Source organism: Hibiscus syriacus, unplaced genomic scaffold (genome assembly GCF_006381635.1).
Source record: "Hibiscus syriacus cultivar Baekdansim isolate YM2019G1 unplaced genomic scaffold, ASM638163v2 tig00110946_pilon, whole genome shotgun sequence".
Classification (NCBI taxonomy): Eukaryota; Viridiplantae; Streptophyta; class Magnoliopsida; order Malvales; family Malvaceae; genus Hibiscus; species Hibiscus syriacus.
In genome coordinates, this window is record NW_024062927.1 from 486,944 (window position 1) to 514,136 (window position 27,193).

Sequence of the window (27,193 nt, forward strand, 5' to 3'; positions counted from 1 at the left end):
TGGTCCTGATAGGAAACACACAGCATTGGAAGTAATCACTATTATTCTAGATCTTCCACCCCCACAGCATGGATCAATGTCTGGATTTACATCAGTAGACAGGGTATCTGCATCTGATCCAAAGTCATCTCTAGCGTTACAGAGATTGGTCCAAGAAGCTGTAAGAATATTTTCTGTTAAATTAAAATTGCATTTGAGTCATTTCTATGCTAAAGTGAGCTGCTGTTAGGTGTGGTTCCTTGGGGAAAATGTTAACTATGCTGCTTCGGAATATGCTTGGGAGTCTGCTACGCCTCCTGATACCGCATTGATGATGTTAGATGCGGATAAAATGGTTATTGCTGCCAGCTCCTGTAATCCCACTCTAGTAGGTGCATTGACTCGCCTCTAGAGGTGTGCTTTCAGTGGTAGCTAGGAGGTATGAGTTTCAATTGATGTGTTTCTTACTTTCTTCTATGATTGCATCTTTATTTCCTCTAAACATATGATGCTTTGTGCTCCTTTTTATTGACATTTGCTTAGGTGTGTAATTAGATTTGGATGGTACCAAACTGTCACGGTTTAGGGGGCATATGCTAGTATTACCTCAAATGTACAAGATAAATTGCCATCGTTGACACTTTGTTATAAATATTTCCAGCCTTTGTTTTAAATATTTTAATTAATTAAATTTTATAATACTATACAATATTTTTTTATAGGAATAGGAGGCCTCATTAAAAACCTCCCTCTTAGTTGGCTCTTGTGAAAAAGGCAACTAGCGAAAGGAGGAAAAGAGTGCCTCATTTTATTAATAACCCATAATTACATAAGATACAACTTACATAATAAACTTCCCTAGATAAAATACATAACACTACAACAACAAAACAGAACACCTCAACCAATCCCCTCTTTTGCTAGCTTATCTGCATCCCAATTACAACTCCTTGGAATCCAATTAATAATAAAACCCCTAGCAGATACATAGGCCCCAATTTCCTCAACTAAAGAACTAAAAAACATTAGGGCATAAATAGGTATCAAGATCCAATCCACTGCTTTCCTGCAATCACTCTCAAGGATAAGTCTTCCCTTCGTTGCCCACTCCGATGAAAGAAATACATCAATTCCCTGCTTAATAGCTTTTAACTCAGCAAACATAGGAGGACCAGGTCACGCAGCCATAGAGAAAGAGGTTAAAATAGAGTAGTTAGAATCTTTCAAAACTCCTCCAATTCCTCCCTGCAGCCCATCCCCTCTCACCGCCCCATCAACATTGAATTTAAAGAAATCATGAGGGGGCGGAGACCAACAAATAACCTTCTTCTTCTTAGATAGCTTAGTAAGGATTTTGTTCACAAGCGATGGATCCCCTATTAATAAATCAACCTGAATATTAACAAGGGGGAATTTAGCTAAAAACCATTTAGCCAGCCTAAATCTGGTTAAAAAAACAGAGATGATCTATCAAAATTCCAGTTTTCAAATACCACCGAATTCCTCGCTTTCCATAGTGACCAGAAAACTACTCCAGGGACCAGATGGTATAGTACTCCCTAATATAAGACCAAGAACAAAGTAGTGAAGCAGGATCTTGGGGCAAAACTGTAGAAATATCCCAAAGCTTTATGAATCTATTCCACAGCTCCATTGCAACCGAACAAGATACAAAAAGATGTTGAATTGATTCCTCAAAATTATGACATAACGGGCACTGGAAATTTTCCAGATTAACTCCTCTCTTCTTAAGTTCCACTCTAACAACCACTTTCCTATGAGAAATCTGCCATAGGAAAGTTTCCACTCTAGGAGGTACAAAACTAGACCAAACCCACTTCTTCTACTGAAAAGTATCTCCATTTCTGCTTGAAAGAGCCATTCTGCATGACTTAACCGAGAACAAACCATCACCATTCCCCGACCACCCAAGGAAATCATCTACTAATTAAGTCAGGCGAATATTATTAATCAAAAGCATTAATGACATCCACTGATCCAATTCCCAGTCACATAAGTTCCTCCTTAACTGAATATTCCAAACCCAACCATTATTTTCAAAGCACCCAAAATCTACCACTTTTCCTTTTTTATTGATCGATAGAGTGAATATCCTAGGGAACTGACTCTTTAAGGAAGAGCCATTGACCCAAACATCATTCCAAAATTCAATTGATCTACCATTCCCCACTTGAATCTTCGAATTGGACCTCAAACACTCCCCTATCTGATCCTCTTTCTCATAATTATTCAAAATACCTCTCCAAATCCAAGAGTCTATAGGAGAAACGGCATTGCATATTGATAAGGATAAATTACTGACATTAAGCTTGCAACACAATAATTTTTTCCACTGAGCTTCTTTCTCGTTTGCATACTTCCAGACCCATTTCCCAAGCAATACTCTGTTAACCAGTCTCGGGTCCAATATTCCCAAGCCACCCTCGTCATAAGGTTGACACACCATATTCCAATTTATCCAATGGATCCGTTTCTTAGCTTGTCCTTCACCCTAAACCATTAATCTTACCTTCTAATTCTGAAATCCCTTCAGATATCCCACTCAAATTCCTATTAGGCCACCTCTTGATCTACTGTTTTGTTCCTCGAAGTAAAGAAAACAAACTCATTCTATCATTGTCCATTATAGGGTTAGACAAAGACTTTTCAACCAATCCAGTAAACACGTCTTCCTCTAACAGGTAATTGTAAAATCTAAAAGGCTTCGGTCCCCAATTGTTGCATTCTTCTGCTAACAAATCTTCCACCAACTAACTGAAGATCCATAAGATTAGTGTGTTGTACAAAGGATCTAAACAAATCCATGCAATGCCAATTTTAAGATACTCCACATTTCTCCTCGGTATCTAAATATGCATTAAAATCTCCCCCTATACAAACTGACTGATTTAGACCTTGAACAAAGCACAACAATTCCCTGAAAAACTCCTCTTTTTCCGCCTCTACTGATGGACCATATACATTTATGATAACACACTCAAAGTTAAGCAACTTGAACTTCCCTGACAACGCCATGAATCTGTTCTGGATATGTTCTGTTGTGACCTCAAAAATATTTTCATCCCACATAAATAACTGTCCACCAGTCGATCCCTCGGCAGGATTAAAGCTACCACCTTTCAAAAGATTAGCCCCTAACTTCCTCCATAGACCTGAATGGAAAACATTCAGCTTTGTCTCCTGTATTAAAAGAATAACCGGCTTATCTCTATTAACGAGTCTGGCCACTGCTCTGGTTTTTTCTCTTCTTCCTAAACCCCTAATGTTCCATGTTATTATTTTAATCTTTGACATTAAAAATAACTGTCATACATACCAACACAAACCAAAAACAATAATACTTCCCGGGAAGACCCCTTCATCTCCATCTTAAAAATCTCTTCCTCTAATAGATGCTGACCCCCTTTAAAAGTAATTCCCAATAAATCGCAGATCTCTCTAGTTGCAGCAGCCTCGTTCCTAGCTTTAACTGAAAGTTGAGAAGACTGAGATGACTCCCTATCTTGATCCACCGAATCCCTGACCATCCTTCTAACAACCCTACTATAGACTCTGTTATAAAAATTGACAGCCACTTCACTATCTGAGCACACACTCCCTGAGTGATGTGGAACTATTCTCAATATCCTCTGATTCATCTTCTTTTTGGGTAGGGAGTATCCTTTGATTCTTAGGACTTTTAGATTGAGAACTACATTTCACATGATTGATAACTGGAACTGGGTGATCCTCCTTTGCTAAAATTTGACCCACCCTCATCAGTTTTGAAGTACTTCCCTCGTGATTCTCATAATTCCTGATCCTTGCACTTGGAATTGATACACTTCCCTCATTTTGACTGCATTGCTTATCCTCCATAACCTTCTTCATCTTGTTTAGTCCATCTACTTGATCTTCTGACCTTATATCCCTTTCTGCATACTTATGGGTCTGAAAGCTACATACATGATCTCCATCCAGACTCATCTGGTCAGCAGACTGAACTATCTCCAATTCAACACCCTGTTCACTTGGAACCACTTCCATCTCCCCCTACATATTCTCCTTAATCACCCCAACCTCTCCCTCATCAACAAAATTCAAGGAATTTTCAGAACAGGGATTGGAATGTAGAATAAACCTTTTTCCAACCCATTTTATATTGTAAGCAGACCCATTAGGAATCAGTTTTTTAATTGGAGAACCAACTACCTCATTATCATCTGACTGACCAAAGTTAACCTGATCATTTGAACCCCTCAATCCCAGGCCCACATGACTTCCCATCTGGTTAGTCATATTTTCCAAGAAACCTGACAGCCCACAATTTGAATTTTCTGCTGTTGACATACCCGATGCGACTTATCCCCCACAAAATCCATTCACACCACTGTTATGCCCATTATTCAGCCAAGATATGACTTTGAATGTACCATCATCTGAGAACTCATCCCCATCTGCTTCCAAAGAAAGACATCTCCCAACCCCTTCCCTAGATAAGACATAACCACTGTTACATTTTTTTGAAATTTTCTCCACCATCTTCCTCCCCGCTTCTTCTGGTTTTTTCAGAACAGAACCAATCGTAACCGTCTCAGGAACATCATAAGGACTTTCCACCCTTAACAAAACTTTCGCCACCAACAAGTCGGATCTGGTCACTGGTTCCTTCTTAAAACAAATAAAATCACCCCACTTCCCAGAAAGTTTCTTCACGAATGACTCATTCCAACATAACAAAGGCAATCCATACAACTCTATTTGACAAAGAGCCATCGGAACTCCATCCTTGTTCAATAATGGTGCCAACCAGTCTAAGCACAAGAGTAACTCTTTCATCTTATTCATCCATACGTGAGAGAACTCCTCAACTGAATTGAATGTAATGATGCACGCATTCCATACGTACCCCCATCTCACAATCTGAACTTCCACCCCCTCCATCTCCAAAGCTTCCTTTAAGAAAACGAGTTTAAAAGAAGGTTTCATTATCCCTGTTAATGATCTCTTCACCCATTCTGAGTTGTCTGATAGAATATGCATCTCCCAAATATTCCTCACAGCAGGAGCATTCTTCTTAACACCCTCCAAGTTACATTCAGAAATTACTACATCCTTATATGATCTGTCGTCTCTCATACCTCTACCCAACTCAAACTTCCTTCTAGTATTTGAAATATCCCTTCCCCCTAACTTGATCTCCACCATTCTCTTCCCCTTATCCTCTTCCCTCCTCTTATTCTTCTGATACATAGCAACCCCAACAGAAATTCTCTTCCCATCAAACCACTTCCCATTCACAAACTGGATTACTTTCTTCCTACTTTCCTCCTCAGCAAATTGGACAAAAGCAAACGTCGAGGACTTGTAATTAGATTTATCTAAAAATCTTGGAATGAAAATTCTTAGAATCTGACCACAAGGACTAAAAAAATCCCTTAACACACGTCTAGAGACCCTTTTACTAAGATTATCAATGAACACAGTCCATTCCTCTACAGAAAAAATGGATTTTTTTGAATTTTCTCTAATTCTCTCTCTTCCTAGCGCGCTCATTCTCTCATACAAAATATTATTTAATGGAAACTAGCACTTTCTATACAATATTTTATCAAAGTTTTTATATTATATATATTTTTCCCTTTTGCTTCTCAATAATAAATATAAAAGAATGAGAGGTCAAATATTTTTATTTATTTATTTTTTTGATTAGAAGTGGAGGTCTCGTTAAAACACCCCTTCATGATTACTAAAACACCCAAAGGTGTTCCATAATCAGCGGAAGGAGGAAAAGAGTGCCTCAAATTTTATTACTAAAAGATTAGTACAAAGTATGTGAATGCAACCAAGATCACCCCCCATACAATAGAAAACTCAAACACAAAAAAAACAACCCATCCACCAACTCCCTATATTAGCCAATACCAGACTTTGCTAAACCATTTGCCTCTGCATTTGCTAGCCTAGCTACCCAACGAATAAAGCCCTCCAAGTTTCTTAACTTATCAGCAATTTCTTTAGAGATAGAAACATGCAAACTTGGACATTTATCCAAATTCTTAATCCACTCCACTGATGACTTACTATCACTCTCAATAATCAAACGTTTCTTATAACACCAACGAGAAGATTCAAATAAGATTAAGCTCTATTTAATGGCCTTTAATTCTATTAAAGGAGGAGGACCTGGACCAACAACTTCTTGAAAATAACCTAGCACCGTACCAGTCTCATCTCTTAGGATTCTGCCTAATCCACTTGTCTTTCAATCACCTTTGACAGCAGCATCCACATTCAACTTTAGAAAACCCATAGGGGGAGGGGACCAAGAAATCTGTTTAAAAATCTGGTTCTTTGGAACAAAACAAAGATCTCCAAGAGAGGGATCAATGATGAGGGAATCCTTTGAGATGGAAACATTGTTGAATTTAGCTGAGAACCAAAATGTTAATCTGAACCTTGCTGTGAAGAATAATTGAACCTGGTGAAACACACCCATTTCAAAGACAATGGTATTCCTACATTTCCAAATTGTCCATAAAACTACACCAGGAATAAAGGTTCAAATGGTCGAATGACAGACCAATTCTTCCCAAGCTGAGAGAAAGTTGTGTGCGTTTTCATGAATGACAGTTGAGATTTTCCACAAATCCAGAAACTTATTCCACAAACCCCACGTAGTTGAGCAAGTGAAGAATAAATGTGAGGAGGACTCCAATTCCAATTTGCATAAAGGACACAAAGAATTCACAATCCCCGGAACACCTCTCTTTAATAATTCAGGCTTTACGGCCAACTTTTGATAAACAACTTGCCACATGAAAGTATTCACCCTTGGAGGCACCAAACCCTTCCAAAGGTGACCCTTCTAAAAAGGATCTACTTCCGAACCAATGGAACACAATTTCAAACAGGAGCTGATAGAGTAAATACCCTCCCCATCTCCTCTCCAAATTAAACCATCTCTCGAGTTTTCCGAGAGACTTATTTTATTGATTGTTGTCAACAAATCAACCCATTGATCAAACTCCCAATTGCTCAAATTCCTTCTCATCTCAATATGCCAAAACCAACCTGAAATTTGAAATTCACCAAACGCCCTTAACTTTCCATTCTGATTAGTAGAGAGGGCAAAAAGTCTAGGGAAAATCTAACGCCCAAGTGTCATGCCAAAATCGAATGTTCTAACCATTACCCACTCTGACTCGAAGCATATTACAAAATTTGGAGCCCAAGGAATCATTTTTGAAATGATTATTCACCATCGATTTCCACAATCAGGAAGCCTGAGCAGGTAACCTATTATTGAGCAGCAGTAGACTCTGGTCTAGATTATATTTGCTACAAATCAACTTCCTCCACTCAGAATCCTTTTCATTTGCAAACTTCCAAGACCATTTCCCTAAAAGAGCTCTATTTATTAGGTTGAGATCTATCACTCCCAAACCACCATTGTCTCCACTCAGAATCCTTTTCATTTGCAAACTTCCAAGACCATTTCCCTAAAAGAGCTCTATTCATTAGGTTGAGATCCATCACTCCCAAATTACCATTGTCTTTAAATTTGCACACTGTCAACTAATTTACCCAATGTACCTTATTCTTCTTTGCTCCTCCTCATAAGAACCTTGCCATAATGGAGTTGTGTTTCCTATTTACGTCTCATTTCCCCCAACTAATGTTTCCTACCAAACTTAAGTAAAACTCATCATTTTTCCTTGCATATCATCTCACAACAATATTAGCCTTATCTCATAATTTGAGCTAAGAAAAAAAAAGTGATTTGGTATTCGTCTTTTTAAAAAGAAAAAATGCTTTCTTGACAAGGAAATGGATTTTCTTTCAGAGAGTTTTGGTGAACGAAAAATTCTCTTATTCAATCAATCAAATACAATCTAATATATAATAAGATAATCCCACACAGTTAGGACTTTTAACAAACTAGCAAAACAACTAAATAGGACTCTTATTTACATAGAACTTGAACAAATATGTGGTCTGAAGTGGTGATGTCTTCTCGAATTCTATAAATCTGTTAGTTGAACAGATTCCTTGGTCCCCTCCTCCCAAAGGATTTCTAAAGCTGAATGTGGATGTAGCCGTAAGTGGTGATTGGAAGATGTAGAAATCAGAGTAATTCTCTGTAATTTCTTATTCTTTTCAATATGACAGATTACATATTTATATACAAAATATCTCTCTAAAGTAGGAAACTCTAAGAAAGGAAAAATAATAATCCTAGGATATGATCCCTTAAAATAAGGGATTATAGAAATCATATCTCTATATGAATGGTAACAAATCATATCTCTATAGGAATGGTAACAAATCATCTCTATAATTCCTACACTCCCCCTCAAGCTGGAGAATATACATTGTATAATCCCAGCTTGAATAGGAATTTATTGAAAACAGGCTTTGGCAAAGCCTTAGTAAAAATGTCTGCAACTTGTTCTTCTGAAGGAATGTATGAAAGTGTGGCTGTCTTTTTGTTAACTTGATTAGCAATAAAATGTCTATCAATCTCAATATGCTTTGTCCAATCATGTTGAATTGGGTTCTTGGCAATTTGAATAGCAGATTGATTATCACACAAAACTTCAAAGTGATCCTCTTAATTAGTGAAAAGTTCTTTCAGTAGTTTAAGTAGCCAAATTCCTTCGCATATTCCCAATGCTAGTGCTCTAAATTCAGCTTCAGCACTACTTCTTGAAACGACAGATTGTTTCTTACTTCTCCAAGTTGTAAGGTTTCCCCAAACAAAGGTGCAGTAGCCACTAGTGGATCTCCTTTCAGTAAGGTCTCCGGCCCAACTAGAATCTATAAAGATCTTAACAGTTCTGTCTTGTGTCTTCTTAAACATTAAACTGTGTCCTGGAGTTTTCTTCAAGTACTTGAGAATTCTATTTGCTGTTGACATATGCTCTTCAGTAGGATTAGTCATGTGTTGACTTATCACATTTACAGGAAATGCTATATCTGGCCTTGTCAAGGATAAATAAATTAGTTTCCTAACTAATCTTTGAAATTTCTCTTTGTCTACCAAGGACCCATCTTCTTTGTTAAATTTCAAGCTTGCCTTTATTGGTGTATCAATCGGCTTACAACCAAGAAAACCAGTTTCTTTGAGTAAATCAAGTATATATTTTCTTTGGTTGATCACAAGTCCTTCTTTTGACCTTGCCACCTCCATTCCTAGGAAATACCTTAGCTTTCCCAAGTCATTGGTTTCGAATTCTTTATTTAACAACTTCTTCAAATTGCAAATCTCTTCTTTATCATCTCCGGTAAGAATTATGTCGTCCACGTCCACAATAAGGATAGCTTTCTTATTTGTAGAAGTTACCTTGATGAAAAGAGTGTGATCGGCGAGGGATTGCTTGTAGTCGTTTTTTAGGATGACTTTAGTGAACCTCTTGAATGGGTGATTATTTTAACCCGTATAGAGACTTGTTGAGCTTGCACACCTTGTTACTTCCTTCAACAGACTTTAAGCCATGTGGCAACTTCATATAGACTTCTTCTTCTAGCTTGCCATTAAGAAAAGCATTTTTTACATCAAGTTGGTGTAATTTCCAATCGCAATTTACAGTCAAACTTAGGAGTACTCGAACAGTATTCAGCTTCGCCACAGGTGCAAAAGTTTATGTGAAATCTATTCCATATGTTTGTGTAAAGCCTCTGGCCACTAGTCTTGCTTTGTATCGTTGGATGATACCATTTGAGTTATACTTTACAGTAAAGATCCATTTATAGCCAACAACCTTTTTTCCTTGAGGAAGGTCCGTAATAGTCCAAGTAGCATTTTTCTCCAGTGCATAAATTTCCTCTTCAACAGCCCTTCTCCATTTTGAATCCTTTAGAGCTTCAGCTATGCTTGTGGGAACCTGTTCTTTATCCAAGTTTGTTGTAAATGCTTGAAAAGACGGCATCAATGAATTATAACCAGCAAATTTTTCAATAGGATGCTTGGTGCACTGTCTAACCCCTTTTCTAATAGCAATAGGGAAGTCATATAGAGTAGGGGAAGTGAACTTACTGACTTTTTCTTCTATTTCGGTAGCTGGACCCAAATCCAATTCTCGGCAAGCATCAGATTGCAAAACAACCTCAGGAATATGTTTTCTTTTCCTTGTATAGAAACGGAGTTATTTGATTAGTGTTGTTTGTGGAATATTTTGAATGGGAGTAGGTGTATTTTCAGGAAGGGTATTTAAAGTGGGTATGGGTGAAGTAGTGATATGTACTACCGGTGGATCAATGGGAGTAGTTACAGGTGACAAATCTGTAGGTAAGGATAAAATTGGTGGCAATTTCGAAGGTTGAGAATGAAGAGTAGGAGGAGATACCTAATGTGGCTGAAAATCCTTCCATGTCTCCCCTTGAATTTCAGCCTGAGTGAAATAGGGATCCTGCTCATAAAATGTTATATCCATAGTGGTAAAAAATCGTTTTGAAGGAGGATGATAACATTTATAACCCTTCTTAAGTGAAGAATACCCAACCAGTACACACTTTAATGATTTAGGATCTAACTTGGACTTATTAGGAGCAATGTTTTGGATAAAAACAGTACAACCAAATATTTTAAGTGGAAGAATGGAGGAGATAGGTTTAAAATGGGGAAAGTATTGCAAAAATATAAATTGAGGTGTTTGAAATTGTAAAACCTTACTAGGCATTCGATTGATTAAATATGTTGCAGTTAATAAGGCTTCCCCCCCCCACAAATATTTTGGAACATTAGTGGTAAATAAAAGAGAACGAGTAACTTCAAGGAGGTGTCTATTTTTTCTTTCGGAAATACCGTTTTGTTGTGGGGTGTCAACACAAGAACAAATATGAACTATGCCCTATTCCCTGAAAAACGCACCCAAAGACTTATCAAAAAATTCACTGCCATTATCAGATTTAAAGAGCTGAATTTTAGACCCAAATTGAGTGAGAACCATGTTATAAAATTGGGTAAAAACACCTGCAGTTTCAGATTTATCTTTTAGCAAATAAGTCCAAGTTATCCTACTGTGATCATCAATGAAAGTGATAAACCACTTACAATTATCAGCATTCTTCACCCGAGAAGGACCCCAAATATCACTGTGGATCAAAGAAAAAGGGTGAGAAGGCTTATATGTAGAAGGAGAATAAGTTGATTTAGTATGTTTGGCAAGAGAGCAAACTTTGCAAGAAAAAGAATTTGGCCTTTTATGAAAGAATAGAGCAGGAAAAACTTTTGCAAGATAGTGAAAACTAGGATGACCTAAACGATAGTGCCATAACATAACATTATTAACTTTTTTAAAGCGGTGAAAGATTTCGAGATTTCGGTTTTAGTAGAGGCAGGAAGAATGTAGAGACCATTCTGCAAGCTGGCCTTACCAATCATCTTCTTCGAGTTCAGTGCCTGCAAAGTACAATCAATATCATTAAAAATTGCATAGCAGTGCAAGTCGGTGGAAAGTTTACTAACGAAAATGAGATTGCAAGCCAGATTTGGTACGAAGATGACATTTTTAAGTGCAATATGGTCATTGAGAATAACAGTTCCATGTCCTTCTATTTTGCACAAAGAACCATCAGCCGTTTTGACAGCTTTACCAAAGTTTGGAAAAAAATTGCAAAACAAATCCTTATTACCAGTCATATGATCCGTAGCACCAGAATCGATGATCCAATTAGGGGATGACTGGGAGGAGAAAAAAACTGTAGCATGAGGTTTACCTTCTGGTTCTTTCATGACCAGATTACTTTCTGATTGAGCAGCAGAACCAGAAAAATTTTCTGGATTTGAAGTGATCTCCGGAGTAGGAGAAGAAGTTGTGGACATCATCTAGGTTGGAAAGAAACCGTAACCTAAGCTGATACCATGTAGAAATAAGAGTAATTCTCTGTAATTTCTTATTCTTTTCAATATGACAGATTACATATTTATATACAAAATATCTCTCTAAAGTAGGAAACTCTAAGAAAGGAAAAATAATAATCCTAGGATATGATCCCTTAAAATAAGGGATTATAGAAATCATATCTCTATATGAATGATAACAAATCATATCTCTATAGAAATGGTAACAAATCATCTCTATAATTCCTACAGAAGACTAGTGGACTAGGCGAGATTTTGAGAGATGAAGCTGGTTCGGTGCTTGGTTCTTTCCAAGATGCTGCTGGTCCGGGTCCTCCTACCTTGATGGAGTTGAAGGCAATCAAGCAGGGTTTAATCTTCTTTGATTCCTTTCGATGGTGCTTTAAGGAACGTTTAATTATTGAAAGTGATAGTAAGTTGTTTGTGGAATGGATAAAGAATCTGGATAAATGTCCAGGGGTGTTTGTTACTATTGTTAAGGATATTATTAATAGGTTAAGGGTTTTGGAGGGTCTTATTCGTTGGGTAGCTAGGACAGCAAATATAGAGGCTGATGGTTTAGCTAAATCTGGTATTGGCTAAGTTAGGGAGTTTCAGCTTGGGTGGTTCTTTTTTTTGTTTTTTGGGCTTTCAGTTGTAAGGGGGTTGTTATTGGATGTAGTCTACTCTTTGTAATACTTTTTTATCAATAATATTTGAGGTACTCTTTTCCTCCTTCCGCTGATTAAGGAATTCCAATAGGCGCTCCTTTAATCATGAAGGGGGTTTTTAACGAGGCCTCCTCCTCTTATAAAAAAAATGTGGTCCGAAGTAGAACTGTAGAAATAGCAATGCCTAATAGGATAAGGAACCCAAACTTAACTTCCTAGAACACATTAGAATGATAATATACAAATATGACCCTCAACCATAAAATTTGCAATTAAACCCTAACAGAAATAGAACTTTAAATATATCAATTCCTCGATTAGTTTCTTTGTCATGCAGGACACTAGCTTGTATGATATCTGTCTGATCATTTTTCTTGTTTCTGTTAGATGCTTTAACATGCACGTTAAAGCTCAGCATGTTTCTGCCTCAATCTTCAATGTTATTGGTGCTTTGCCTTGTGATTATGATTTGATGAACTGAAGACGAGTGTGTCCAAATATTTCTACGTTTTTCTCTATATTTGGAGGGCATGCCCCCATTCCGGTCTCCAACTGTGTTGGACAGGTGTCTGGTATAGGTCCAAAATATGTCCTGCTCATATCAGTATGCTGCAAACCTTTTTTCTGTTGAAACAATGATTTTCATTTTATTGTTGGAAAAATTGCTGTAGAAAATAGAAGTTCTAGGCATGTGGCACAGTAAAACTATTTGGTTAAGCTTGTTCCATTAAACACGTACACATTTGAATAAATGTGAGCATTATTTTTGTTTGATATGATCCTTGAATAAGTTCTCGGTGTTTGTTGGCAATGGCCTATGCGTGCTATATATTATCATATTCAAATTTATTTCACATTTCAACGTGCTAGAGTGATGTTGCTCTAATTTATGTGTTTCTGTATTCTTCTTATTTTGTATGGACATATTAGGTTCGCATTATTGCTGCTCAAGCTCTTACAACGGTAGCAATCCGGTCTGGTGAGCCATTTAGGCTACAAATATATGAGTTTTTACATGCCTTAGCACAGGGTGGTGTGCAGTCTCAGTTATCTGAAATGCATCTAAGTAATGGAGAAGATCAAGGAGCCAGTATTACAGGACTTGGAGTTCTAATAACTCCTATGATCAAAATTCTTGATGAAATGTATAGTGCACAAGATGACCTAATCAAGTATGAGTTTAGAACTGTCCTACTTGATTGTAACTTTTTTTTGGTTTTGAATGATTAAAAAGTTCTTGTTGTCCATAATCAGGGAAATACGAAACCATGATAATGCAAATAAAGAATGGAAAGATGAAGAGCTTAAAAAATTATATGAAACCCATGAGAGGTTGTTGGATCTTGTTTCATTGTTTTGTTATGTTCCACGAGCAAAGTATCTCCCTTTGGGGCCAATAAGGTAAACCTTGTTACACCCTTTTGTAGTGTGATAGAAAAAGGAAAAAGAAACAAATCTCATGTTTAAAAATGTTATAGTCTACATAAATAAACCCAAGAAGAGGGAAATGCTAAAAGATGTAATGAAAGAAAATTTTGATTATTGAATTTAGGAGAGTTTAAATAAACTAAGTTGCTAGCTTCTGATAGGACTTTTCTGCTAAAGATAAAATTTTATCTAGAGACTGAGATTATAAAGACTTCTAAGGTCTTGTTATCTTGAAAGACTCCTACACAAAAAAGACTTCTACTTCTGACAGTTTCCCACTAGCTGGTGAGTGAATATTTGCCATTCCCAAACTTGTTTAGAATTTCTTGAAAGTCCTTGCTTGTTAGTCCCTTCGTGAGTACATCTGCCAACTGATTCTTGGTACAGATGAATGGAGTACAATTAGACCACTGTCCAGTTTTTCCTTAATGAAATGTCTATCAACTTCAATGTGCTTTGTTCAATAATGCTCAATAAGATTGTGAGCAGTATTGATAGTTGATTAATTATCACAATTGAACCAGTAAGGTTTGGCGACATTCACTGGGTGAAAATTTTCCCGATCAGGAACAAGACCTAAGCTGTTATCACGCCATAATCTAGGGAAATAAACTGAAGAAGAGGGAAAGAATAAAAGAGGTTGTGAAAGAGAAATTTGATTATTGAATTTAACATATTACAATGGTTTAAATAAATTGAGTTGCTGACTTCTAATAGGACATTTCTGCTAAAGATCAAATTCTATCTAATGGTGGAGAGTGATAGTAGTAAAGCTGTGGATTGGATCAATTGGCCGAGTTTTTCTCCTATGATTTTCAGCTCACTAGTCAAGGAAATTAGTGCATTGGTAGAAGATAAGAGTGTTGTTGTAAAACATGTTAGTAGAATTGTAATTGTAAAGCGGATGAATTAGCTGAGATAGGAATTGGGTGAATTTCTGGTTTTAGGATCCTATAGGTTATTCTGTTCTATTGGTTTTATGCTTTATGTATTGGTTATAATGTAATGGTTTGTTCGGCATAAATAAAATTATGAGGCACTCTTTTTCTCCTTCCAATGACCGTCGAGATAACTCAGGGTTCTTTACGGTCATGAAGGAGATTTTTAACGAGGCGTCCCTCTCTTATAAAAAAAAATAGAGATTACAAATACTCATGAGGCTTGTCCTTTCTTATCATAAAAGACTCCTAAACAGATGAGACTTCTACACCGCTGATTCTGACAAAAACATCATGAAATGCACTCCATGTGCTTCTGTTTGATTTGTGGTATTTCATTCTATTTTAAAGTCACAAGTTTCTCATTTTTTTACCTTGTATCTTTTGAAGTGCAAAGCTTATCGACGTATATCGCACACGGCATAATATTAGTGCATCAACTGGTTTGAGTGATCCAGCTGTTGCCACTGGAATTTCTGATCTTGTTTATGAATCCAAACCGGCTGCTACTGAATCTGATACGCTCGATGATGATCTAGTAAATGCTTGGGCAGCCAACCTTGGTGACGTCCCGGCAGTGAACAGGCTAAGAAATTATGTTTTGCCTGAATTTTGATTCAATTGATGCTTCTGTTTAACGATTATAGTTCTGGAATCAAATACCTAGTCTCTATGTGTGTTGTTTTACGGGGTTTGGGGGCGCGATACAATACAAAAGATGGGTTCTTGGAAATAAATAACTAACAGACACACACACACACATAAAGGGTGTGTTTGGTTTAGTAGAAAGTGGAACGAATATAAATTTTTAGTGGTAGGAAAGGAAAGTGAGAGTAAAGAAAATCGGAAAGCTGTTCATTTTCCAACATAATGCATAGAAACAAATTATTCCAAATTGAAATGATAATAGAAGAGTAAATGAGAAAGATAAATATGTGCGCATATTTTCCAAATTATGCATTTTTTTAATTTTCATCTTTTTTTCCTCTCATTTTTCAACTCCACCAAGCAATTAATGAATAGAAAAGTAATTTTCTTTTGATTTTTCCACATTTCCTTCCACACACACCGTTGTAAAGAGAAAGAAATTCTATCTTTTTACTTTTCTCCTCCAATTTTATCTTTTTAATTTTCTTTCCTTTGTACCAAGCAAAGCCTAAAGGATTAGTGCAGTATCCATAGTTCAATTGAGCGTGGAAAGCTTGGCATACTCATTAGCTGTTATTTTGCGAATAAGTTCATTTATTTAATACCAACTTGAGAAACTTTTAATTAATTAAGTTTGACTGATGCTGTTAACGGATATAGCTTCTGTTGGTTTGCCAATAATACTTCAGCAGTAAACATTTCCAAATGGAAGAATACTAGTGTTGTAGAACCAATGAACCGTAAAAAAAATAAGATAGCTATTAAAATTGAATATAAATTACTGTAGATGCTAGGACTACAGCTCTTTAGTTTTAGCCCGTGGTTACCTGTAATCCTGGTCTAAGATAGCTATTAAAATTAAATATAAATTACTGTAGATGCTAGGACTACAGCTCTTTAGTTTTAGCCCTTGGTTACCTGTAATCCTGATCTAACTTTGAATCTCTGAATGCATTGACTGGTTACTTAATAGTCACCCAAGCACTTTAATTAAAAAGGTAAGTTCACTCATTCTCGTTCTGGTTTGAAGTTTTTCCGTTTAGCACCTGACAGTTTGTCACGTGGAGTTTTGCTGCTTAAGGCCTTGTATTTTCCTTTTCCTCCCACATTTGGCGTCCTTGGTATGTTATGTGACCCAAAAGAGTTCTAAAACTAGCCTTTATGGTGAACCTAGAATAGACATTTTTAATTTCTCTACTTTCTTAATTCTGTTGGATGAAATTAGTAATATGATCGCTTTTGTAAATAGAACTGAACCAAAGAGTGCTAGCATCAAGAAAAAGAAAAAGGCTTTTATGTAGGGAAACTTGAAACCTTACGTGTATTTAAGTGTGTAATTTACCCTAATTAGAGTTCAAAACTTAACTATTTACCATAGGTTACAAAATAACAACTATAAATGTTAGCTGATTGTGCACCGTTACTCTAATTGATTTTTGATAGAGGGCATACTTAGTGTTGTACGTTAACTATTTTCATGCATGTGAGCAGTCTGATAATCTGCAAGACAAATTGTTGCGGAAATGACTTTCATATCTACAGAGAATTAATGCATTGAGCTCCCAAACATTTTTTTTGGTAGAAATTGGATAGGCCTCGTTAAAAACCCCCTTCTTAACCTCCATGTTACAACAATAACATGAAAGACATAGGAAGGAGAAAAAGAGTGCCTAAAAATTCATTAATACCAGAATAATACATAGTCATCCTAAGAAGTTTTGTTACAACATAAAACTTAAAAACCAAACACATAACATAAATAACCAACTCAAAAGTTGTGCAACCAATTCAATACTCTAATAATCATCCTATTCCTTCTTTAGCTAGTTTATCCGCTTCACAATTAGCATATCTCAAAATATGCCTAACAATTACCCCTCTACTCTCCACTAAGGCAGCAATGTCTTTCACCAAAGACTGGAACATAGGAGTACAAACACCCAGATTTTTAATCCATTTCAGTGCATTAAGGGAATCTGATTCTAGGATGACCCTTGGAAATGAAACCAAAGCTTTCTCCTCAATATACATCAGCCCTCTTTTTATAGCCAATAGCTTTGCAAGAATAGGAGGTCCCACCCCAATCCTTTCGGAAAACGAACCCTGCTGCAACCCTTAAGCATCCCTTAACAATCTACCAATGCCTCCTTTATCCCACTCCTTAGACATCGCACCATCAACATTTAATTTAATGAAACCTAAAGGAGGAGCAGTCCAACACGAGGAAGAAATAGAATCCTTCTTCCTTCTTACCCCCAAATCAGCTAATTTAATATCACCCACAAGAGAATCAAAATTAATCTGCACATCATTGAATCTCGCGACAAACCATGATGCAATTCTAAAATCCTTCTTCCTTCTTACCCCCAAATCAGCTAATTTAATATCACCCACAAGAGAATCAAAATTAATCTGCACATCATTGAATCTCGCGACAAACCATGATGCAATTCTAAAACAAACAAGGAAGAACAATAACGGGCCATCCACCATTCATTTCCCAAAAATAATATCATTTCTACACTTCCAAACAGTCCAAAGCACCGCCCTAGGGATGAACTTCCAAATGGTGGATTTCGGGATTAAATCATTCCAAACGATTATGAAATCCAACAAAGTCTGAGGTGGCACAAAAGATACATTCCAAGATGAAAAGAATCTATACCACAGGCCTCTAACGACCTCACAGTGTACAAATAGGTGAGAAACCGACTCCACACACTTTCCACACAAAGGACATAACGAGTCTTCAATCCCTGTAACTCCTCGCTTTATCAATTCCTCTCTAACTACCACTCTCTGATGAGAAGCCTGCAAAACAAAAGTTTCGACCCGAGGAGGAGCAACCTCTGTCCATATAATGTTGTCCCAAGTACCATCATCTTCCTCATTACCAGCCCAATCAAAATAGCACTTCACACAAGATTTAGCTGAAAAACAACCCTCCCTATTCCCTGTCCAGACCCAGCAGTCTTCTTGCAAAGATGATAAAGAGGTAGAATTCAACAAGGACATAAGCTGCATCCACTGTTCCACCTCCCAGTCCACCAAATTCCTCCTTAATTTAATATCCCAGCAACACCCTGATGAAGAATTTTCCATGAACTTTGCAACTTTGCCCCCTTTATTCATTGATAGAGCAAAGATCCTTGGGAACCTAAGTTTTAAAGGAAACGAACCCAACCAAGAATCATGTCAAAATTGCATTGTCTCTCCATTCCCCATCTTCAAACACAAATTCTTCCTTACACATTCCCCAAAATCATCATTAGAAAAGAAATTATTAATTATTCCTTTCCAAATCCAAGATGCCTGATTAGACAAAGAATTCGTAATTAAGCATGTATTAAAGTCTAAATTATACACGCAACACACAACTTTTTTCCACCACGAATTCTTCTCAGTTGCAAATTTTCATACCCATTTACCCAAAAGAGCTCTATTTAGAATAGCCAAATTCGGAATTCCCGAACCCCCAACCTCTTCGGCTTGCATACTAACTTCCAATTCAACCAATGAATATTCCTCTTATCTGTCGAGCCACCCCAAAGGAAGGCATCCATTATGGAATTCAATCTCTTAACCACACCAATTGGAATTCTAAAAAGGGAGAGAAAATAAGTCGGAAGAGAACACAAAACTGACTTCACCAAAACTGCCCTACCAGCTAGAGATAAGGAATTAGCCTTCCAACCAGCCAATTTAGAATAAAAGATCTGGACAATTGGCTCCCACAATACTGTAGAATTTCTCTTAGATCCCAACGGTAATCCTAAATATTATGCTGGAAAAAATCCCACTGTGCAGCCAATTTCCACTGCCTAGCCTGTTAACTCACCTAGATCCACATTAATACGAAAGATTTTACTCTTATATAAATTCAATTGCAAACCTGTCATCAATTCAAAAATTAACAACACCCTTCTGACATTCTTCAAGTCTCGAACAGTGGCCTTGCTAAAGATAATGAGGTCATCCACAAATTGCAAATGTGATAGCATAAACAACCTCACTTGATTTCCTAACTCAAAGCCCGAAAACAGCCCTATCTCCATTGTTTTAGCCAACATCAAATGAAGCAACTCTCCAACCAAATTAAACAACATAGGAGATAATGAACAGCCTTGTCGTATACCACTTGTTGTTTTAAATTTTTCTGTCGGGGTCCCATTAACGAGAACTGAAATTGTGGCTGTTGACACGCATTGATTAATCCACGAAGACCACTTATACCCAAACCCCATTTTGCACATTATTTTCGTCAATATATTCCAATCCACGGAATCATAAGCTCTTTTAAAATCTACTTTAAATACGACCCCCTTCAACCCCTTTTTCCTCCAATAATCGATACCCTCATTTGCAATAAACGAGCAGTCCATAATCTATCTTCCCGGTATAAACGCAAATTGTGAGGAGCTAATAATTTCATTTATACAAAGGCTTAACCTTCTAGCTAGAACCTTAGATAGAATTTTAAATAATCCTCCAACAAGGCTAATTGGACTAAAATCTTGTAGCTCCTCCAGATTAACCCTCTTTAGAATGAGAGAGATAAAAGAATGGTTCACCTCCGAGTCCCATACCTTCCCTTAGTGAAATTATCTAAAAAGCACCACCAAGTCTTCTTTCAAATTTCCCCAAAATTTCTTGAAAAACCCTAAATTCAAACCATCTGGGCCTGGTGCTTTATTGTTGTCCGAATGCGCAATTGTTTCCCAGATTTCTTCTTCAAAAAATGTATTTTTAAGAGCCCTGTTTTGATCTAATAAAAGTTTTAAAACTCCAAATCCAATTCTTCCACAACCAAGGTATCGTTTTGGTTGAACACCCCTTGGAAGAAATCCTTCACTGATTTTTTAATTAAAATAGGATCTGAAATAACATCACTGTTAATATTTAGAGACTTGATCCTATTCATCCTTCCTCTCACTCCTGCAATTTGGTGGAAAAATCTTGTGTTCTTATCTCCTTCCAAACCCCACTTCATTCTTGATTTTTGCAACCAAATCGATTCTTCTTTCTTGTACAAATCCCATAATTCTTTCTTCGCTTCCACTAAAACCTTCATAGTAACCAATGAACTACCTTGTTGTAAATCCAATTACATCGCCTGAATTTCATTCTCAAGGCTGTTAATCTTTGCAGGAATCTGAAGATCTTTTATTAGACCATCTTTTGACCGCCCCTTGACTCCCATCAACAGATTAGAAATGTTATTATTTTCTACCTGTTTTCGAAAATTCTGCAATTCCTCCTCCATCATCTCGATAAAAACAACCTCTTCCATTACATAATTAAACAGCCTGAATGGTTTGTGACCCCAATTAATTTCACAATTTTCTAGCAGAATCATATTATGGTCCGAAACAGACCTCGGCTGCAAGGTTTGAATAATATTGGGAAACAATGATAGGAACCTCTGATTAACCAAAAAATGATCCAATCTGATATACGTAGGTTCGTCCCTGTTATTGCACCAAGTATAACGACCTCCTAACAACGTTAAATCAACCACATTTGCTTTAGACACAAAATCGTTGAATAATCCCAATGAAACCGAATTTACAGCACCACCTACTTTCTCCTCATGTGCCAGCACTGCATTAAAATCCCCTCCTAAACAGACCGGGCCATTCACAGTCTCCACAAAAACCAAAATCTCTCTAAAAACTGCTCCTTTTCTGACTCCACGCTTGAACCATATACATTTACAAAACAACATGCCTCTGAATCCCCATCAAAAGAACCCATAATTTTCGTGAATTCTGCTGTGTAAATTCTTGATGCACTACAAACTCTTTCTCATTCCATAATGTTATTATTTCTCCAGCAGATCCTTCAACTGGAGAAACTAACGAACCAGTTAACAATTTTCCTCCCATTTTCCTTAGCAAAGAATTCCTCACAACTTCCAATTTCGACTCTTGTACAAATAAAATTAAAGGTTTCTTCTCATCAATAAACTTCCTAACAGCTCTAACTTTTACCCTCCTAACCAAACCCCTAACATTTCAAGACATTATTTTCCAATTAATCATCTTTCTCAATCAACAACCTTATTTGGCTTATCCCCTTAACTTCCCCCATTCAACTCTCTCCCCTTTACTGAGGAAACTGCCTTTTTCATGAATGATTTCTTCCCCCCTCTGAATGTAACTCTCATTAACTTACTCACATTCCAGCACTCTAATGCCTCTACCTCTCCCTCAATCTCATCTTGACATACATGATATGAAGTTGTACCAACACAACTCTTCACTCCCCCCCGTCTCGATCTCAAATACACACGATTACATAATCCTCTTTCTGATTTACTGACGGAAACATTCGGGATGAGTGGACAGTGCCTGACTGAACAGCAGGCTGAAACTGCTCTGCTATATTATTTGATGCTGAAATATGAGAAACAATACATGTTCTAATACCCTCTTTATCCAACCCATTATTTCCCATGGTTTGCAGACCTGTTTGCAACCCATTATCTCGGTCAACCTTGTCAAGCTCTATTAAATCACCTCTACCTTCATTTGAATTTCTTGGCTCATTCTGCTGGGTGGGGACAGCTCTTACAGCTGTAAATCCCTCACATAAGTCAACAAAAGACATATTTTTTGAATCTTTGTTCAAATTCAAACGCTCAAAATCTGAGCTTTTTCGTAGTGGGGAATCGTGTACCCATGCCTCCACCCTTTCTTGGGAATCTGACAATTTTTGAAATCCCACTTGTTCTGCATGTCTCGATTAAATAGTTTCCTGGCTCTAATCCGAAGAATTCTCTTTCCATGGATCTTCTTCAGAAACATCATCTTCAACCAAGTCTGTTAATTCTGAGAAAAAATCCTCAGAACATTCAACCTTTATTTTGGTACAGAACTTCCTTCCATACGTATTAATAATAACATATTCTAGAATATCAAATGGACTTTGGACCCTGGGCAGCATCTGAGCCACTCTACAGTCCACTATTTGAACAGTTTCTTCCTTAATCTTCACTAGCTTGCCCCATCGGGATGCCAAATTGGTAAATAAATGAACTGACCAATAGTTTAGAGGCACTCCTATCATGGAGATCGCACAATACGCTAAGTGAATAATCCCATAATCCGAAACAGGTTCCAGTCTTTCAAACCAGAAAGACAAAGCTTCCCACCTCTCTTCCAGCGCATTTTCCATCTCCGACGGAAAAACTACCAGGCAAACCCCACCTTATCACCTTAGCTTTGAAACCATCATTCCAAATGGCCTTCTGCACGAACTCCACTTCAAAAAGTGCCTTGTGAATCCCTGTCAGGGATGATTTCAGCCAAACCCTTTCCTCCACCGGCATAAAAAATTCCAAAGGCTTTCTAACCTCCTTAAAGTTACTATGATTGTTCTGTTTAACACCCTCTTGATCTTTGTTCACCCCTACTAGCATTTCTTTATACGTCCTTCCATCAAGAAACCTTTTTAACAGATTCGTCTTCCCCACCACTTCCACTGAAGATGGATGCCTTCCTTCCTTCACCCCTCCTCCATCAGCACTATCAGCACCCTCCCTTCTAACACCTACCCGACTCTTGGACCCAAATACCTTCTCATATTTCGCTACTGCCACTGTTATTCTCCTCCCATCCAACATAACATTGTTCATCTTATCTACTGCATTGTGCAGATCCTCCTTACTTACAAAATGAACAAATGCAAAAGTACACACTTTATATTTCGGTCTCTTATTAATAAAAGGAATAAACACCTTAATAACTTTGCCATGATGACTAAAACATTTCCATAATGCAGTTCGATGCACTCTCCTACTAAGATTATCAACGAACGCTGACCATGGACCTCCTCCTTGGACTGCACTAACTTCGCCTACAGAAAACTTGCCTTTTGAAATCTCACTCACTCTCTCTCTCACTAACTCTCTCTCTCATGTTTTCTCTATTACTCCAGCTCCCAAACATGATAGAAAGCTATTTGCTTTTACAGCCTGGAAGCTCTATCATACTTTGCAGCCGCACCATGTTTTTTTGTTGTTTTTGACCCTACCATAAAGCTTGCATACTTATTATTATTATTATTGTTACTAGGCCTGTAAATGAACTGAACGTTCAGCGAACCGTTCATGAACCGTGCGGCGGAAAGTTAGTTTATGTTCGTTTATTTATTAAATGAACGAACATGAACAAGTTTTTGCGTTCGTTTAATTAAATGAACGAACACGAACAAAGGGCTCGTTCGTTCATTTACGTTTGTGAACGTTCGATTATATGTTTGTTTATGTTCGTTCGTTTATGTTCGTTCATTTATGTTCGAACAGAGGGCAAGTTGAATATGTTACGAAGATTATTGAAGTTGTTTGGATTTCAAGAAGATTGTTTTGTTGAACAAATTAACTTTAAGACTTTATTATGTTCATGTAGCTTATTTATGATTTATGTATGTTTTTGTCGTATTCGAACAAATTAACTCTAAAGTTGCAGGTTATATTAATGAATTTTAAGTTGTTATTCTTGTTGTTTACTTTTTTTACATTCATTTGTTGTGTTCGAATAAGTTTGTTTTTTGTGTTTGTGTTGTTCGTTTATGTTCGTTTATTATGTTTGTTTATGTTCGTTTATTATGTTCGTTTATGTTCGTTCGTTTGTGTTCGTTTATGTTCGTGTTCGTTTATTTATTAATGAACATGAACAAAAAAGAATAAGTTATATTCCTTAATGAACGAACATGAACAAAAAAAATTGTTTGTTTATGTTCGTGTTCGTTTATTTATTAAATGAATGAACATGAACATACTTCCGTTCGTGTGCGCTCGGTTCGTTTACAGGCCTAATTGTTACCGATAAAATGTAAGGAATCTTTACCCTTTTTTATATTGTATAAAACACACACTAAACTGTCTCACACTGGTTTGAGGATGACCTCACTCCAAAGGTTATCCTTGATTGAGAAAGAAGTTCTGAGTTAGTTTCAAAGAGTTTCAACAATTACAAGATTACATCTATGCACCTTACCTTTTTCTTTTCTAAGTTGTGATTACTAATGTTCCAAGTGATGTTCATCTTGTCTCTACGTCATGCTAGGTCAATGAATTTCTTGCCGGTGCTGGAACTGACGCACCAGATGTTGATGAGAACATTGTCTCTAGACCTTCCGTTACTTATGATGACATGTGGGCCAAGACACTTTTGGAGAGTACAGAAATGGAGGTATGGTTTCTTCCAAATCCCTCACATGTTGATTGATATAGATTGATAGAATCAAAATTTGACAGGACTAGACAAGACCTGTTTGGGACCAAATTCTGACCATTTTGGACTGACTGCAAATGTCAGACACTCCTGAACCAGAGAGGGAAAAAAATTCTAAACAAGAAATGACTATAACCTGAAAAGGTCCATACCCATGCAACTTGAACTTGTATTGACCCAAAACTCAAGACTGAACCAACTTAAAACCCATAAAACTTGAATGCCTCTTATTGAATTCTTATTGTTGTAAACTTTTAGTCGGTATGGAAATTAATTGATCTAAATTTATGAAGTTATTCTTCAACCCAAGACGTTTTCTCTTCATTAATTCTAAGTAGTGAACTTTGCAAAATGTTAAAGTTGAAACTATTATCAATTAATTCTAAATATCATGATGTTTAATTTGTTATAATTTTTAAGCACTAATGTTTAAATTTGCTCATTTAATAGTATTCTTCTTAAGTTAGTATTTGCTTTTATTTTTTGGCCAACAAGTTAGTATTTGCTTTATAAACCGAGTTTTGTACTAATAATAATCTCCATTATTCAATGACCCAATGTTTTTTTTAATGAAAAAGTTGAATAAAAAAATTCTTGAAAATTTGAAATAATTATTAAAAATGATGAATAAAAAGAGAATAAGAACACACAAAAATACCAAGAGTGAGTGTATAGACAAAACTATGGTACTATTATATTAATATAAATATCTATATCCTTATTTTAAATTTCAATTCTGTTCTATCATGTTTTGTCTTGAAATTTTTAGATAATTGATGATATATATTTTACATTGATTATGAAAAAAATTAATATTAATGCAATGAACTTATTGAAATGGTTATAACTTATATCAATGTTAAACTCAAAAACTGGCAGCTTGAACCCAATAGAGTCCAAATTTGACCCCGTTCGGAATTGCACTCGAGGGAGACTGTTTGACCTAAATCCACCTGATTACTGCCTCCATGTATAGACTAAGAGTTTGAAACTATGTGCATTTTGGCTATCTGAGATATTGACCATTTCGATGGTATTTTGTGAATTGCAGGAAGATGATGTCAGGTCATCAGGATCTTCTTCTCCCGAGTCAACAGGATCAGTTGAAACTTCCATATCATCTCACTTTGGTGGAATGAACTATCCTTCATTGTTCAGTTCCCGACCAACTACTTATGGGGGTTCACAACCATCGGTATATAAAATGCAATCTATATTCTTGGTTAATAAGTGGTTCTTCTGATATACTTATCTAAGTTTCTATTCATTCATTCATACTAGTTTCTCAGAAGGAATGGGTTACCTATTAACATTAAGCAGCATACTTCTAGGTTCATTTATTTTCATGGATTCTTGGAAACATTGTCTATTGATTATAAACTGATGCTTCCCTCTGCCATGGACTTTTTTAATTTTGGCCGGGTTCAACTTCCTCTAGCAGGAGAGATCAGGTGGAAGTAGGTTTAACAATCCTTCATCTATGTATGAGGGCTATGGTTCTCCAGTAAGTATTCTTTGCCCTGTGCAATCTATTCTTGTATCGCAGATTTATGTTTTAGTTCTGATTCATCAGACATTCTCAGATTAGGGAAGAACCTCCACCGTATACATCACCTGAACGGTATGATTCATTTGAAAACTCCTTAGCTGGCCACGGGTCCCGCAGTTTTGAATCCCGGGATGATGATCGCGGGTCTTCTGGAAACCCACAATTCGGGACTGCATTGTATGATTTTACTGCTGGCGGAGATGATGAGGTAAGTTGACTCTGCTAGTCAGGATTGTCTTTGAAATTTGAAGACGGTTCATTGTTCATAACATATTTGCTAGCTTGCCTTTGTTTTTTATTCACCGCTGGTATTGATTTTTGCAAATCATAAAGAAAGTAGAATGTTAATAAAATAATAAATATTGATGGATGGTTTTATGTAAGTACTATAAAAGAAGGTTGCAAAATTGAGTTATGATCATGCTTAATTTAATTAGTATGAATTCAATTATTGTTTGTGTGTATACTTGAAATACGGTCGTCCTTTCCGTCTGAAATTCTTAGTTTTGCCTCTGATCCTAATGTATAAAAAGATATATATTTTAGTTTAAATACTCCCATGTCCAACACTTGTATTCAGTATTCTGTATTCATACCAGTCTCTTTGTGGTAAGTGAATCAGACTATTTTGTGTAGTGTGTGTAACGAACACTCGATACTTTGTTGCAGGTGAAGAAAAACGGCCTGGAAGGGATGGTAAAATGCCTGGATTGGTTCTTGTTCTTTATGTCAGTCAAAGTTAGGGTACGTCTTCATGGAACCTTCCCTCTTTCGGCTTGGCTCAGTACAGCTAGGACAATTATATTTTCCTCCATTTGGTAATATTTACGTTTATAAAAAAAATTCCCATAGACATGACAGAAAATTATGTTTTTTTTTTCTTTTTTTTTTTGGTTTCA

The 27,193-nt window shown here is 36.6% G+C and overlaps 2 protein-coding genes across 3 annotated transcripts; both read left to right on the forward strand.

Annotated features, from left to right (window-relative positions):
- The first annotated feature begins 356 nt into the window (after nt 1-356).
- On the forward strand, nt 357-26,594 carry LOC120148082. Of its 2 annotated transcripts, XM_039161274.1 has the most exons (8): nt 357-418; nt 13,426-13,667; nt 13,750-13,896; nt 15,252-15,447; nt 24,578-24,703; nt 25,797-25,940; nt 26,187-26,249; nt 26,329-26,594. In XM_039161274.1, exons 2-8 carry the CDS (start codon nt 13,552-13,554, stop codon nt 26,509-26,511), a joined length of 975 nt encoding a protein of 324 aa, XP_039017205.1. In that variant the 5' UTR covers nt 357-418; nt 13,426-13,551; the 3' UTR covers nt 26,512-26,594. The 2 variants fall into 2 exon arrangements, with proteins under 2 accessions (XP_039017205.1, XP_039017204.1); XM_039161273.1 differs by lacking the exon at nt 357-418 and having other exon boundaries at nt 13,340-13,667; nt 15,252-15,446; nt 24,577-24,703; nt 26,329-26,593.
- On the forward strand, nt 7,230-12,427 carry LOC120148053. The gene is made up of 3 exons (XM_039161247.1): nt 7,230-7,273; nt 7,984-8,080; nt 12,077-12,427. Exons 1-3 carry the CDS (start codon nt 7,230-7,232, stop codon nt 12,425-12,427), a joined length of 492 nt encoding a protein of 163 aa, XP_039017178.1.
- Nucleotides 26,595-27,193: the final 599 nt, after the last annotated feature.

Excerpts from the sequence above, each read along its gene's own strand:
- LOC120148053 (XM_039161247.1), top strand. The coding sequence starts at position 7,230 with ATGATTATTCACCATCGATTTCCACAATCAGGAAGCCTGAGCAG. Across the intron at positions 7,274-7,983 it reads CAATCAGGAAGCCTGAGCAG|TGGTGATGTCTTCTCGAATT; the intron begins GTAACCTATTAT and ends TGTGGTCTGAAG. Across the intron at positions 8,081-12,076 it reads AGCTGAATGTGGATGTAGCC|AAGACTAGTGGACTAGGCGA; the intron begins GTAAGTGGTGAT and ends TAATTCCTACAG.
- LOC120148082 (XM_039161274.1), top strand. The coding sequence starts at position 13,552 with ATGCATCTAAGTAATGGAGAAGATCAAGGAGCCAGTATTACAGGACTT. Across the intron at positions 13,897-15,251 it reads CTCCCTTTGGGGCCAATAAG|TGCAAAGCTTATCGACGTAT; the intron begins GTAAACCTTGTT and ends TATCTTTTGAAG. Across the intron at positions 25,941-26,186 it reads ATGGGGGTTCACAACCATCG|GAGAGATCAGGTGGAAGTAG; the intron begins GTATATAAAATG and ends TTCCTCTAGCAG.